At 37.5% G+C, this 15,661-nt stretch overlaps 1 protein-coding gene across 1 annotated transcript in view; it reads right to left on the bottom strand.

Moving 5' to 3' along the window:
- Positions 1-15,661, bottom strand: part of PDE5A (phosphodiesterase 5A, cGMP-specific) — a 140,514-nt gene that overhangs the window by 8,523 nt on the left and 116,330 nt on the right. The window contains exons 12-15 of the mRNA XM_009334918.1: positions 14,281-14,340; positions 6,425-6,571; positions 4,774-4,899; positions 2,589-2,683 (exon numbers count right to left, since the gene is read on the bottom strand). Coding sequence (XP_009333193.1) covers positions 2,589-2,683; positions 4,774-4,899; positions 6,425-6,571; positions 14,281-14,340 — 428 coding nt within the window. The remainder of the gene's footprint in view (positions 1-2,588; positions 2,684-4,773; positions 4,900-6,424; positions 6,572-14,280; positions 14,341-15,661) is intronic.

Here is a 15,661-nt window from a genome sequence, read left to right on the forward strand (position 1 = left end):
TGGACTCTGGTGCAGGGCCCAAAATGTTGATCAAGTAATTTCCCAGTGTTAGTAACTGTATTGGTACTTCATTCATCACCACTCTCTTCATGACCGAACTACTGCAATATCGTTACCTACCCTTTGCCCAAGGTAAAATCCAAAACAGAAACAAGATGTTGGTTGTACTACAGGCAGTGAAAAACAGCATGACACCAACTGTGCGGCTGCAGAATTTAAAGCTATCTTAGTCTAGAAAATAGAATTTACTCTTTGAGTAGCTTTAGAGAAAAATACAGAAACTCCTCCTCTCTGAGGATTTCTAATTTCCCCCCGTTCCTCATTGCATAATATGGTTCTTAGCTTTTGCTACTCTATCTTCCTTTTCAGCCCCTGGTCCCACGTTGCTTATGTCATCTCTTCAACTAAATTGGGCTTCTTTTGGAAATCTGTTTTGCTGCTGATCTTGAATCTATTACTCCAATTATAATCTGACCTACAAATGTTTAATCATCTAAGAAATTCCTTTTTAGCATATAGTTCCATGGGACTTTTTGTACGGTTAAGGATCATTCACATGAATTAGTCGTTGCAGGATTCGGTCCCTATGTAAGTAAGTGCACACAGAGACTCAAATAAAAGTCCTAAGAGGAGACTCCGGGGATTTAAGAAGCACAAAAATGTGGAGAGAAAGATGGAAAGACAAACAAAAACGCAGAAGGGGAGATTAAAGGATGCAAGCCCCTGAGGATTATGGGCTGGCTGCCCAGCACCTCCTCTGAGACCACTGCAAAAGGAGTATAGAGCAAATATGCTTGCGTGTTTCTGTAAGGAAACAAATTGTAGGATGGTGCCAACACATGCTGGGTGAAATTCCCATTGAGTTAAGTGGGATGCATACTGTGTCCCCTGAAGTTCATCCTGACTGAAGAGAGAAATATGTGAGAAATATCTTAGGTTATCTTCCCAAGTACTGCACCAAACTAGAGCTTGCTCAGTAGTTACAGACCCTGGCTGTCTGGGAAGACACAAGTGCTGGAAATAAACTCAGATCCTACTTCTGTAGTACATAGCATTTCTGTTAAACCACCGTGCCAGGCTAAAGGACACCATTGCTTTCTGAACACAGTGGTTTGGTTATGCAGTTTTCATACTCTCTGCTTGCCTATTTTACATGTGGGTTTGGAAGAAAAAGAAAAAAAAACCCTGCATATCTACCAAAAGAACTTTAAGCAGTTCATTTCCTGTAATTTCTACTACCAGGATCACTTTAATTTTTGAAACCCTGTTGCTTAAGAATAAGTATCCACTCTCCCTGCTTCGAGGAAGAAACAAAAGGGATCCGTTCCTGGAAAAAATAACTGTTCATTTAGATCTAAATGAGGGATTTTAAAACAAAATTAATTGAACTTTCTATTGAAAAAGAATTATTAAGCTGTAATCATCTCCGCTTTACAGCATGTGCAAATGTTAGATTTTGCTGCCTATGACACTTTCCCAGGACATTTTTGAGAGGAGATGACGCATCTCCAGATGTCTTCCAGGAAATTTATTTTTAAATAAATAAAGCAAAAAATAGCTAACTGGTTCCAATCACTGCAAGGCTACAGTCACTGCTGGAATCCCCTATTAGGGAACTAGAAAAAGGTTACTCTTTCAATTTTGTGGGGTTTTGGGGTTTGGGGTTTTTTTTGCTTTACACATCAGCCTTAGTGTTACTCTGAACATATATCTGAAAGGCAGGAATTCTGCTTCAGCTTACTTATTTTCTGCCTATATACTGTTATTTGAAGTGAATACTAAATTCACTGAAAAACACATTCTGGGCAGATCTGAAACTATTAACAAATTCTAAAAAACCAAGTATTTTCAGTTAAAATATGGAGAAAATTCTAGAATTTTCAGAGTTCAGATGCTTCATTTTGATAACTTCAAAGCGAAATATTTTGTTTAGTAAAAATATTTTATTTCAAGGTTTTAGAAAGTATTTTGACTTCTTGCGTTGTAAAGGGGTTTCTGTAATTCCAGAATTGATCGAAGTTGAAGAGTACAGATAACCCAGAATCAATGCAAAACAGACATACATTTAAAATGTGATTTTAAATATATATCTTATCCAAATCAACTTAGAATTCTGGAAAAACATGGCTAAATCATGAGTAAAACAATCAGAGTTCAAAATGGTAGGGAGACACCTTTGTATCAGATGGCTGCAGGTCTCAGCTGTGTGCTGGCCCAGACTAGACGGGGAGCAGCTGGCTGGGCAGGGAGCAAGCTGAAAAGCTGCACGTTTCCTACACGCTGTCCCTTAGAAGCTGGGACCTTTTGCTGTCACTGTATGGGAAATGGGGGATGGGACATCCGGAACAGGAGGAGGAAGACGCTGCCCCTGCACAGTCTACAAAGAGTTCACTTCATCTGCCGTCGTAGTTAGTCAGCAACTGAGGCTGTGCATCTTTGCTTTGGACTCCTGAATGTTTCTGGCTGTTCTTGCACTTACTGCTCCTTTGCACAGCCTCACATCATCAAATCAATTAGGTTGTACTTAATTTAGCTCTGTGATTTTGGTATTCATTTGTTTTTATTTAACTTCTCTCTGACTTACTTACCTTTGTATGTAAGAGTTGTTCACTCCCCTGTGATCCAAATCATGGCTTAGAGTTGCTATCAGCAAAGCCAGTGTTTCTAAGTCAGTCAGTTTGCTCTATATGTAAAGAGTAATACAAGAAGTGAGTTAGCTTTGTGATGGGGATTTATTTTGCACAGTGTGTTTTGTATCTACTGTCTTGTCTTTACCCACATAGCAGATACAGTTCTGGCCCAAGGAGGACAAGGACATAAAATGGTATGCTGAGAAGAAGAGTTATCTCTGAAGTTGTGGTGCACAGTAATAATCATTCTCCATAGGCCTCAGTGCTGTTTTCAGAGCATTTCAGAGGGAACATCATCTAGCCCTATATATACTGATGAGAAAACTGATACAGAAGAAGAGGAAGTGGCTTGCATAATGTCTCCTGGCAGCAAAGAGAGAGCATGAGGAATTTTTTAAAATTCTGGCCCTGTGACTTTTAGCTCGGCTCCTCTATTACCTCAAGGGAGTTAGGCTACATTCCCTAAGTAGGTACAAAAATTCATTACACAAATGTCCTTGGAATAATCAGAAGGGGAAAATGTCATGCTCTTCATTGATCACAGGGCAAATAAATTAACAGAAGTTAATGGAAAACAGAATTAACCAATATCTGACTCATTATTAAAGAGTCTATCCTGGAGCTCAAACAAGGATTAGTGGAGAGGTTACAGTTTCTCTTTTGTGACTATTTTGTATCTTTAATATTGTTCAATAGAACTGGATAGAAAATTTATTTAAATCTGTCCATTGAGAAGCAGAGGCTGGACAAAGTTACAGTATTCATGCAGCATTTCATAATGGGACAAGAATAGCAGGCACAACAGTCAGGACAGGAATCTGAAGAACAGCTAGTGACAGCGCTGCCACTGGGGGCCTGTACCCTCTGCACAATCAAATCCAAATTTTCTTTAAGCAGTTACAACTTCTGTAGATTTGCATCTGCTTTCTAGATAATGAAACCTGTCCTTAGTCTAGTCAAAAGACAAATTAGTTTGGAAATGACTGATTTTATGTTTCTCCTAGGAAGACGTGTCCCCCAATGCTTGCTTTTCCCCTCAAACTAGAGAAAATTGAGAGACTTATGTTCAATGCCGTTCTGACTCCAGAATCTAGGACATGAAAATCAGTGTGGAGTGAATCCAATGTAGTTAGGAGTAAAACAATTTATGGAAATTGCAGTGGAGACTGACAGGATTCCAAAAATAGCAAGCAAGCTATCAGGATCATCAGAGATTGCTAGACCGCACACAGAGCAAAACTACCAAGTCCATTTCAGTATAGAAGGAATACGAAAGCCCTTGCCTTTGTCTCTTCCAGCACCTTTTGTCTTTCTTTTTTAGTGAGACAAAGTTTGTAGAGGAAGGGAGTGCGTCTTCATTATTGGTGTTGGGTTTTAGTCTACAAATAGGATTTATTTATTCTCTCAGAAGTGCTTACTGTAAAATAGTATAAACCAACTAACAACAACTGTCTGTAATCAAAATGAAGAAACACATTAATTCGGAATGAACAGAAACATTTTTTTTTCTTCAAGAATATAAAAACCTAAAAACATGTTTTGGAAAAATTTTGAATCAATATCTTTCTTATTTTGGGGATCATCTAGCCCTTCGGTATTTATAATAAAGAATTATGAGGTTGTTTTTTAAGTTATTATGTGTCTTTTAAGTGGAAGGTGGAAACATAGTTCAAAAGCATTGAACTGAGCATTTAAATCTTTATTTCCAAAAAATGTTCTATTGTTTGTCTAACGCTGTACTCAGCTCTGTGTTTGAACTTAAAAAATTTCCTGTTGAACATTATAAGGAAACATCCTGAAATAGGGTCAGTGCTTTTCTTCTCCACCTTTTTGACTTGCTTGTAGCATAAGCATTAACTTTAAAAAAGGACATGATCATGTATGTGCCTTATTTGAGATATTCCCTTTGGGAATATCCACCTGATCATTTCCAGAGGATTTAACTGAAACTGGGTACGTAACAACATGACAACAATTTCACAAACTAAGCCCTTAAAGCCAGAAGTCTTCAGCAGAAATATTTTGATTTCACTAGCAATACCATGGAATGATGAACATCTTACTGACAGGACAATCAGAACTATGCATCATTACAGAATTTGTTTAGCCCAAAGATTCTTAATGTAGAAACAGCAAAATGTACCTGAATTTTACCAGATTTTAAAGCAGCAAACATGCACTGCGCTGTATTAAAGGCATGTCTCCAATTGTGATAAGCAACATTTTTCCGATAATTTTTCTTTACACTTAAAATCCATCTGCAGAGAACCTTTAAGAAACAGCATCACATAGTTAACTGTAAATGTATTAGAAATCTGTTCTTTTTATGAAGACAAATCTTTCTCTAATCCCGCTTGAAAACTGTCTCTCTTACAGAAAAAAAATTCCTTTTAACTCAATTAAGTTCAAATATAACATACTTGTAACTGTGAACATAGGTAAGAATATGCTTACAGCCACTAGTTCAGCCTCTCATTGAGTATGTAATACTTGTGGGTTTGGGTTTTTATTACTAATGGCTAAATGTTAGTGTCAGGTGCACTGCTGTTAATTCAGAAGCTGACTTATGCTGAGCTAACTGAGAGAAAAAAATCCGTGTTTGTAATGACATATTTGATAGAGAAAATTTGTTTTTTTAATTACAGAGTTCCCTTAAGAGCTGTTTTGATAATGAACATGTGGCTTTTCCCTCATATCAGCTTGCCAAAAGACAAGCAGAATTGGACTTTGGAAAGCAAGTAAGTATGATAGAAAGACAGCGATTACTATATTGCTGGGTAGTATTTTTTTATGCAGGAAGAAAGTATGTCCTGGACGTTTTACACAACAGTATTACAAGTTGTGGGTTATACTTTACTTCTAAGAAAGTGAAAGGTATGAAGGTCAGATAGTAATTTAATGTGTACTAGAACAGGTCCCTCAGTTTAAATGGATACAGCATACTTACTGCTCTATGTTAAATGCAGGCTGAGAATCTAGGCCTTGGTTTGTTCAAGAAAATTTTTAGTGTTCCTAGTGAAAGATGTTGTACTGACAGAAATGAAAATCCAGTATCATTCACCCACAGAAACGATTCCACACAGACAAAAGCAGCAGTATTCTCTGTCTTTCCACTGTTAGGAGTGCTAGGCTACTGCCAGTTTTCTTTAGCTCTAGTATGGAAAGCTGAAAGTGTAGCTTCAAAGCTGTCAATGTTCTCTTGCTTCTATTGAGATGTGTAATTGTGTGTCTACTGTCATGGTGGTTTTTTGGTTTTGCAAATCCATTACAATTGCTCCACTAGGAACTAGAAGCCCGCCCGTTACTGGGCTACCTGACTCCCTCTCTTCTGTTGGGACGTATCCCTTAAGGAAGTACAAGTTCTTGGCCTTACTACAAAGGTGAAACTAAGTACTGGGATATTCAAGAGATCAGACTACATACTCCTTTCGGCCCTTAAACACCACTAATCTAAATTGGTCTATAAACTGGTGATCTAGAAAATAAATACCTGGTTTTGAAATATTGCTATACATTTTCAAACTCATTTGAATTTTAACCAAGTCCTCTACCTCCACTCCTCAAGTTTTCTAAAAGCATTTCACAGTCCATTAACCAAATTATTAATCATTCAGTAGAACCAAACTGAGAACAAACCCCAGTACTTCCCACTTTACATACCTTCCTAGTTTGCTAACTACTCTTTAATACAGATTTCCAATTATATTTACTGTAGGCTTGTTTCACTATCCTCCTGATTTTCCAACAATTAACTTGTCTCTTTATGTGAAGCAGCATTTGACCAGCATTCATACCTCATGTTTCATTTGGAAATTTTGCACCAGGTTGAGGTCTGTGAACATTCGAATTGTGCACAGTGTTGTTTCAAAATCTGATAGCTCAAAATCACTGAAGTTGAAGTCAGTTAGGTTGAGAGATTGTGCAGATGGTACTACAGCAGCCTAGAGAAGAATAAGAGAACACAGCTTAGCACTAGGAAAGAGAAAGCATAACATAAATATGTGCTTTTTCAACAGAGAAGTAGAGAGATACTGAATTTTACCTTCACATTATACTGAAACCTGATGATTTAATCTCATTTACCTTTCCTTAGCCTTTCTTGTTTAACATTACCTTATTTGCTTAGATTTAACACACACTTTTCTGTAGATGAAGAGAATAAGGAAAGGATCACCTGGTCAGTCTGTTATCTAAATCACCTATGCAAATTGTAACCAAGAGTATGTATGAAATTGAGAGACTGAGAAAATAAGGCAGTGGAGTTGTATGTTTGTTTTTATGGATGTGCAGACATCAAAATCTGTAACTGTTGACATTTTTCTAAAAATGGTGAGGAAAGAGATGTCACTAGAACAGAATTCCTAACAGAATCCACATTCAGTGCTGTGGTAGTCAGAACATGTCCACAAGCAGAGCTTCCTCAGGGCGAGAAACCTCAAAAATTAGGGTTCACCTGTGATCAATAGTCTTTAAAACCTTTGGACAATGTTTTTGATGTAATTTGAGTACAGTCATAAACCTTCAATGTGAAATTTGAAATTATGAAGTAGACAAAAAACCCCAACTGTATACTTAAAACTGTAACTTTTATTATCAGTAATATCTCCATGTATTACAACTCTACTTTTTCTAGTTATAAAATTCAGACTATAGGTATTGGTTGCCCTTCAAAATACAGATGTTAAGGTTGCTAACAAAATAAATGGTAAGTCTTACACTATAGAACAAAAATTAGTATCAGTTTTTTCAGTAAAATAAAACATGGAGTTCTCAGCGCTACTTCTTTGTAGTTGTTTCACCTCAGTATGAGTATGGTTTAAAAGAAAATCAGGTAAAACTGAAATGGTGAAAGAAATAAACCTATGTGTTTATCTTCCTCTTTGTAATTCTAGGGGAAAACATTTCTCCAGCATGGGGAACTGTGTCCTAGAAGGCTGAGACACTGAAAAGGAAGCATGTGTTATAATCTACAGTATTATTACATGTAGCATGCAAATCAGCTCTCCCCGTAACTACGTCTACCCATCTCTGTTCCATGTAAGTTTCCTGTTATCCTTCCTGTGTGTCAAAATCAGAAAGTCATGAAAGATTATGAAAAATAGTATTTACACAAGAAAAAAATTCCAACATTCTTACACACTTCTTGTACCAGTGATTTTGTGTTCCTCGGTTTGGTTTCATGTGGTATTTCACCTATGAGCATGTGAAAGAACCACCAGGCTTGTATGTAAATGGAAAATAATGCAACCATTCAGGAACTCTAATGACATAATTTTGAAAAACTGCAACTGCAGTCTGGTATTTCATGAGGAAGGGGGCCGGAAGGACACAGTAGGAGCTCAACAGAACGCCTCATGCCTGCGTTCTGACTTCATTCATAATTTATCTTTCCTTTCCTTGATCTCCTGCCCTTGACAGACACAACAATAAGTTTCATTTCAGCTGAGACATAAAAAACTGCACGCTATAGCTACTCAAGTGTTATTTAACTGGATTAGGTATTTCCTCTTTCACTTACTGAAGCCAGTAGAGCTATCTGCCCCCATTTTACAGCATGAAAGTTCATCAGCTATTTGAATTTCAAGTTACTGAGCTATGGTCAGCTTCTGTAAGCACTGACCAAACTACAGCCTCTTGCTCAATTTCTCCACCTCAGGAATATCTAAGGAGCATGAAATAGTCACAAAAAGAAGAAAATGTGCCAATTAATTCCCCTCTTTGCATAACTGTGGCTTTTTAATTACTACTGCTTACTATAGGCATTGTATTAATAGCAATTAGTAGTGAATAATTAATTAGTGACTCCATTTCATTACCTGGTTAAGTATAGAAAATAATTTTAAAAACTTGTCCTCTATTTTGATTGAAAAACCTACAAATAAACCTTGTAACTTCATTTCATACACCAAGGCGTTACCTTCAGGGAAAGCCTCAAGCACAAGAATAGTCCCTTCTGGCATGCAGGAAGTCAAGCGAGCATGGTAAAAGGCCAGCATGGATGAACAGGGAATTCCTGAGTGAGCTCAAATGAATTAATGAAGTACACGGAAGGAGGAAGTGGGGATGGGCTACCTGGGAAGAATATAGAGACATTACCAAAGTGTGCAGGGATGAAGATGGGAAAACCAAAGCTCAGCTTGAGTTGAAACTAGTGAGGGGTGGAAAGGGCAAGAAAAATGGTTTCTGTAAATACATTGGCAGCAAAAGGAAAGCTAAGGAAAATGTGGGACCACTGTGGTAACTAAGTGGCAATTATAAACAGTTTTGCTTTGTTTCATTTGCTTTGTATGATAAAACATAGGTTCCAGACACTATCCAGGCTCAAAGGAGGTGACTGATGCAATACGACGTTCCGTAGTATGTGGAAATGATGATGAAAGTGAAAAATTTTACTGCAGCCTGTTACACAAGGCAGATAATAAATAGAATAGAATAGAATAGAATAGTTCCAGCTGGAAAGGACCTACCACAATCATTTAGTCCAACTGCTTGATGAAGCATGTATTTTCTGTGCTATCAGATTATTTAGAAGCAAAACAAAGCAAATTGTAAAAAGGTATATCCAGAAACATCATTTTAATCTATTTTGGCTGGCTTGATACAATGATATGAGTGCAAAATAAATACTAATAAAATTCTGAAGCTGAGTAAATTGCCATTCATCAGCTGACCCTCAGTAGTGGAACGAAAGTTGCGATATGCAATGTGTCAGCTTTAGCCACCAGGGAGGGTCCAGTTTATAGACAGTGACTTGCTACATCACTGTTATTTAGGCACCTGAATCACATCTCCACACATTACATCAAAGTTGTACAATCTGAAGCCTGAAATAAACTATGAGTAACATCCATCTGTCACTTCAGGCAAGGTGGTTATATTAGTTAGCTGCTCCACATGCCGATTTCAAAACTGAAGTCTTTCTATGATGTGTTAATGGCAAGATAGTCAACACAAAGGTATCCCAGGAAGGTGGTAGAATTTATTCTTAATTAGGGGAAAATACTAGCAGAAGTACTTCACAGAAGTTTTTGATAAGTCTTTGTCAGCACACCAAAAAAGAAAAAAAAAGTTCTGTGCACCTTGCCGACAGTTTAAGTTAGATTGCAAGGAAAGAATCATTTGCATAAGAAAGGAACTGCCACGCTTGCATATTTCCCTGAATCGGTACTTAAAATAATCACTTGCTCTGAACTGCTTTCTAGAATCACCTGTCTCTCTCTCACGGCTAAGAGGAGAAGCTAAGGAAGTAAGTTAGCTTTCTCAACTTGGGTAGCAAGTTCTCCCTTTGTCACTACCTATCCAGGACTTAGGTTAAGACTAGGAATAGGAGTACTGATGTCTTTAACATGAATGACTTGATCTTGAAACTCACTTGGCCCTATCTCTTTTCAAGTACTGCTACCTTTATCGATGCACAGAAACAGCAAATAGTTTCAGAAAAAAAATGACAGAGGTTGATAGTTGCAACATTTAATTGTGTTCTACTTCGTGAGTACAGAGACAAAGGAAAAAAAGGCAGCAATGATGCTGTATCTCAAAGGGTACATGCTAACAACAGATATTTAAAGGGCAAGATTTGTCTCTTTCCCGTGTTTTAGGAATAAGGTTTTAATTGATTCAACTAAAAGACTGCAGTGCAGGAGTATTAACCATGTGACTGTACCATGTGGATTTTTAGGATAAAGGTCTGCAATCGCGTCTCATCATAGGGTAATTAAGAAGAAAACCAAGGCTATTGTCAGTAGGTTGAAATTCTGTCTGTAAGGTTTTGCTCCTCCAATCTAAACCTTTCAGGAGTACACAAATTAAATGTATTTGAAAGCTACAGTTTTAAATTAGAGAAACTTCCTGATAATTCTGGTGTCACAAATGTCACTTGCGACATGCTGTAGTAATTTCTGTTGCCAATGCCATGTCTCACTAATAAAGTATATATTAACTGTAATGATTCAAAGATAGTAAGTACAAGTATCAATTCCAATATTATGCTATAAAGCTCAAGTCCTCTATCTATTTTGATATACCATTGATTCTGCTGAGTAACGTTCTGACAGCATGTGTCCTAGCTAGGGGAGCACTTATACTAAACTTTACATTGTGTTTAGTTACAAAATAACAGAAAAAACTACTTTTTTTTTTTTTTTGTACTACAGAGCTGTACAACTGAAAAGACAAGAGCTTCTTTAAATTTTTAGAGAAGAAGAATGTAAACTTTTAAGGGCTAAGGAGTGCTCTATCCTCAAGGGTCAAGAGCAGCTTCCAAAACTAAATTGAGTTCTGCAATGCCCGCTGAAATACTTGAGGATAACTTTTACCTCATTCCTTTGTGAATTTATGGTCTTCATTGCTCCTAAAATCAATGGGAACTGCCATTATAGAGGTCCTGTCTCTCAGTTAGGGAAGATTTATGTTTTGTGGCCATCATTCATCAAGCTGGCTACTGGACTCCAGCTGAATTTTAACAGTTCGATTTTGGCCTCAGAGATTTGCAATTTACAATTAACTGAGAAAAAAAGAATTTTTTTTTCAGTGTTGATACTCCTATCTTTCAACTTACTATAAAAATAGTCAGTATGTTTGGAATTTTTATATACTCCTAAATTTTGGAGAAAAAAGTATTTTAATGGTTTCTTCTTTTTACATTAATTTTGATTTTTCAAGCACAAAGCTGTTTGAGATCAACTTATAGTGGGACCTAAAATCGCCTTCCTGTATAAGGCTACCATTCTTCTGGTCAACTGCAGAACAAATTCAAAATTAACATCCTGTTCTCCATACCTTGGTTTGGAAAATAGGTAGCTTTTGGCAAGGTCTTTTCTATCAGGGTGCTTGTACTCTAGAGTAAATTCCTGTTCCTGTTCAGATAGCACAAACTGGCCGATCCCATCCCTCTTACTGGTTCCTGAGAAGAAAAGGTGAATGGAATGGGGTCTGTCACTGATAGTCCTCATTTGTGGATTTGGGAAGATTTCAAGATTAATTTTTATTTGAAGCACTTTGATCTTCTACAAAGATGTATATATACCATCATGCACTAGCATGCTCAGGAGAGCTTATCCTATCTAGAACTATAATCAGAAGAGGGTTTCCTGAGTCCCAACAATCATTAAAGGAAGTAGACAGTCTTTAAAATGTTGAAGACAATTTTAAAAAGTGTTTCTCTTGATGGTTATTCAAACTGAGAAAGGTTACAGAACATATTTTTTCCATAGCAAAGAATGTGTCAGTTTGTATGTTACTATTTTACATTCTTTATAAGCGCATGCATGTGACTGAATGCCAAGCTCAACCTATGTACAGAATAAGCCTCTCCTGAAGTCAGTAAGAACTGCGTGCAAGACTTAAGACCAAATATCGGCTGTGGTTTTATTCTTAAACACATTATAAAACAACTAATTTCTCAATTTTATAAATTTTCCTTTAGATTTGTAATGTTTTGACTCGGCTTTGACCATCTGTTTGGCTATCATGGACATCCATGAGGTGAGCTAGCAATGAAGTAAAGACATACAGAAGCTTGGGTTATTTGGAAGTCAGGGACTGAGTGGTAGTCTAAGACATAACTAAGGCACTTGCAGAACCAGATGCAAAAATATAGATCATATACTAAATCAGGTGAATAGCAGACTGGAGACCACGTACATGCTAGTAGGTAGTAAAATCTTTTAACATGAAGAGACTCCACAAAGCAAGAAGTATTTCAAGCAACTTTTACCATAATAGTAGTAGCACTTTCATAATGCTTGGCATGTGAAGATCTCAAATTACTTCACAGTCAGTAATTGAGAAAAAAAATCAAGGATCAATGTTTTCTTTTGTGCGACGCACCCCACAAATTTCACATTGAAATCTAAGCTGCTCTCTGTTCTTGAGAAGAAGGAGGGGTGACAACTATGAAGAAATTAAATCATCACAATTTACAACGAAAAACAAACTGGAAAAAGGCAGAAGAGAACTACTTTCATAAAAGGCCACACAATTAGAAAATCTATATGCCATAAGGGAAGTTTTGAGTAATGAAAGTGGTGGAATGTGGTGACGAACAAAGAAGTTAAACTTTCTAAAGAAGAGAGTAATGCCTAAAGGAGCAATTTTAGGAATGGTCACTGAATTAGGTATCTTGTACACAAAAGCACAAAGAAGAAACCAAATTATCAAAGAGGTGGTTAGACCTATACTGCTATATAAAATAGGACAGGGATCATTCTCTACCAATGAGGCGAAATGCCACAAACTGATTTGTCCATACTACATAGCACTTGGTCCATGGTTTGCTTTGGGCTCCATGTGGTGCCCTGAAGTTCTAAGATACCCTTATTTTTAGTGCCTGTTTTCTTTTTTCAGCTCACATTATCTGAACTAATCTGACTACTCTGTTAAAATTCAGAGTGATGGCTTCATAGCGTGAAAATAAGGGTATTTGTTTCATGCCCTGGGATGTGATGTGAGGATATGCAGTATATCTGAGGGTGCAAAACCTGCTCAAATATCGCTGCAAGACTGTAGGCTAGAGGAAGCCAAATGTGGTGCACTCATCCACAGTGCCTAGTGGAGAAGGCCTGGGCTGTGTGCTCTGGTACCATGTGCTCTGGTATCGCCTTAGAACATGGTGGTTGACACGGGCCGAGATTGTGCTAGGAAGCACGTGGACAGTTAAGGTGGACACTGGTTCAGTGCTAGGTTTATTGTGGTTCTGTTTTATTTAGAAGTAAAGATGTAACCACAGAGATTACAACGCAAGCCCTGAAGAGAAACCATAGGAGATGCGTTGCATGCTGGTCTTGTCAGTGCCTCTTTATCAATGAGTAACAACAGCGTGTTAGGACTGAGGTTCAAAATCTGTGTGATGCTAACCATTCTAGAACTATCCTTAGTCTTGTGCCTTATTCTGTGGCACCTTGCTTGTCCAGTCCAGTCCCATACTACCCAGCCTGTGGTCCCCTATGTCTACCTTCCTCTCCATTCCTCCATCTCTCCCATTTCTTTTTCGTACAGCAGGGGTGATGCTATTTCCCCAGAATGTCTGCTCCAACAGAGAACTGGAGAGACTAAGCACAGGTTGTGCTTTGAACTACACTTGAAATCAGAGCTGTAGCTATTCCTTAGGCAGTGGTTTCTAAACACAGAATTGAACAGGACACTGCACAGAGAAGTAACCATAAAAATGAAAAAGAATCATTGCATTAACAATTAAACAGCGAATTTCTGTGTAAGGCCATAAAGCTGCACCTATACTTGGGATGCTTGAAAGGTACCAAAGATATAAAATATACAACATTCAGACTTAGCTGCAGAGAGAAGAGTTCTCAACATTTTGCTTCTGAAATACGTAATCATTGTGAGTTAGTATTAACTCAGCTGTTTCTGTCACTTAAACCCATGAGAAAGGCATGGAAACCAGTATACTTCTGGTTCTCCTGTAACTGCAGCTCTCTGGCCAACCTGTATCTCTCATCATAGGCATCGTAACATTTCCCTTTTATGTGATGTATTGATTCAACTCAGGAACCGATCAGTTTAAGCTTCACTGTAATTTTTATTTCTGGAAGATGTGCTTCTGCACGTTTAGGGATCACATCTGTGTAAAAGACTGCCCTTTGTTGTTCTATTAATGGAATACTTCTGAAGTAATAGTAAAAAATTCAATTACCGCTGTTACCTGCAGCTCCCTCGTTTCCTCCTCAGCAGCAGAAGCATGGTATGAGAGAACCTACAGAAACAGAAAAGCAGCCCTTAGTACAAACAAAAGAGCAATGTGATAAAAAGGTATTCTTCCTAAAGCAGCATTTTCAGCTTGCAGCTGCACTGCATTGCATTGCATTTGCTGATGAAATCTAGTGTCCATGCAGGGCCTGCACTGGTTTTAAGGGAGCTCTCTGAAAGCGTATGGGGAGGTATCTGCAGCTTTCACAAATCTCCCACAGCACAGAATCTTCTTGAGATAATTAGGCCAGGAAAACGTAAATAGTTTCTATAAAAGAGCAAAGAACTCTGATTTTCTCTTTGGAAAGTTTTCATGCCCCACTTTCAAAGACAAATAATACATGAAACTGCTATAATTATGAGCCTGACATTGTTGCCATAATAATCCTTTCAGGAGTTTATTCAGACAGAAGAGAAAGTTTTGCCCTAACTGAAACTTGGCAAAAAAGTCTGAAAGACAATATGTTTGTTTTAAATTAACAAAATAAGCTCATATTTTTTAGCTGTTGAGAACACAGGACATGAAAATGTTATGGAGTTTTTTAAGCAACTAGAGACTGACTTTTTTTGTAAAGAAGCCATCTTATACACTAACCTATAATCTGTCTGGACTTCCTATATTACCCATAAAGTGTTATAGCAGGAGAGAGAATTGCTAATTTGCCATATAAACAAACAGCTCTTTTTTTTAAAGAACTGAAATTATTTTTACAATAATTTTACCACCTTTTTATTTAACATGACTTAATACAGGTTTATTTGAGAGTTGTAACATTTCTTATAGAGGCTATGGGGTACGTAATCCCCATTTTAGGAATTCTGCAAACACTCCGTTTACATAATGGACGTTAGGAGATCCAAAGTCTACAAATTTCTCACTTTCAGCTTCAAGTTATCACCTCTGAGTAATTCAGCTTCTCAGACTAAAGCCTTCTTTAGCTATTAAACTTAACAGTAATGGATTCAAAGGCTGAGACCAGATGACGTTCATCTTGATATGGTTTGATGGAGTCTGAGGAAATTGCTGAAAACCTACAATAATGCTGCTGTTACTCCACAAACCAGTTTGTCTAAAGGATGGAGCCAAAATCATCACAGAAAACCTCAGACAAGAAAAGGAAGCCCCTAATCCCCCAAACTATTTCCTCTTCCTACGCAACAGAACAAACCCGCTACGTTGCCAACGTGCAGCCTCATGTAGAGGAAAAGATGCATTCAACTCACCACTAAATCTCATGAGTAAAGTTAAAATGCAATACCAAATAAAATAGTCTGCTGGCAGATACAGAAACAAGCAGAAAAATTTCTGTGCAATTCAGCAGGCCAAA

The sequence above is a fragment of the Pygoscelis adeliae genome, unplaced genomic scaffold (genome assembly GCF_000699105.1).
Source record: "Pygoscelis adeliae isolate BGI_AS28 unplaced genomic scaffold, ASM69910v1 Scaffold31, whole genome shotgun sequence".
Classification (NCBI taxonomy): Eukaryota; Metazoa; Chordata; class Aves; order Sphenisciformes; family Spheniscidae; genus Pygoscelis; species Pygoscelis adeliae.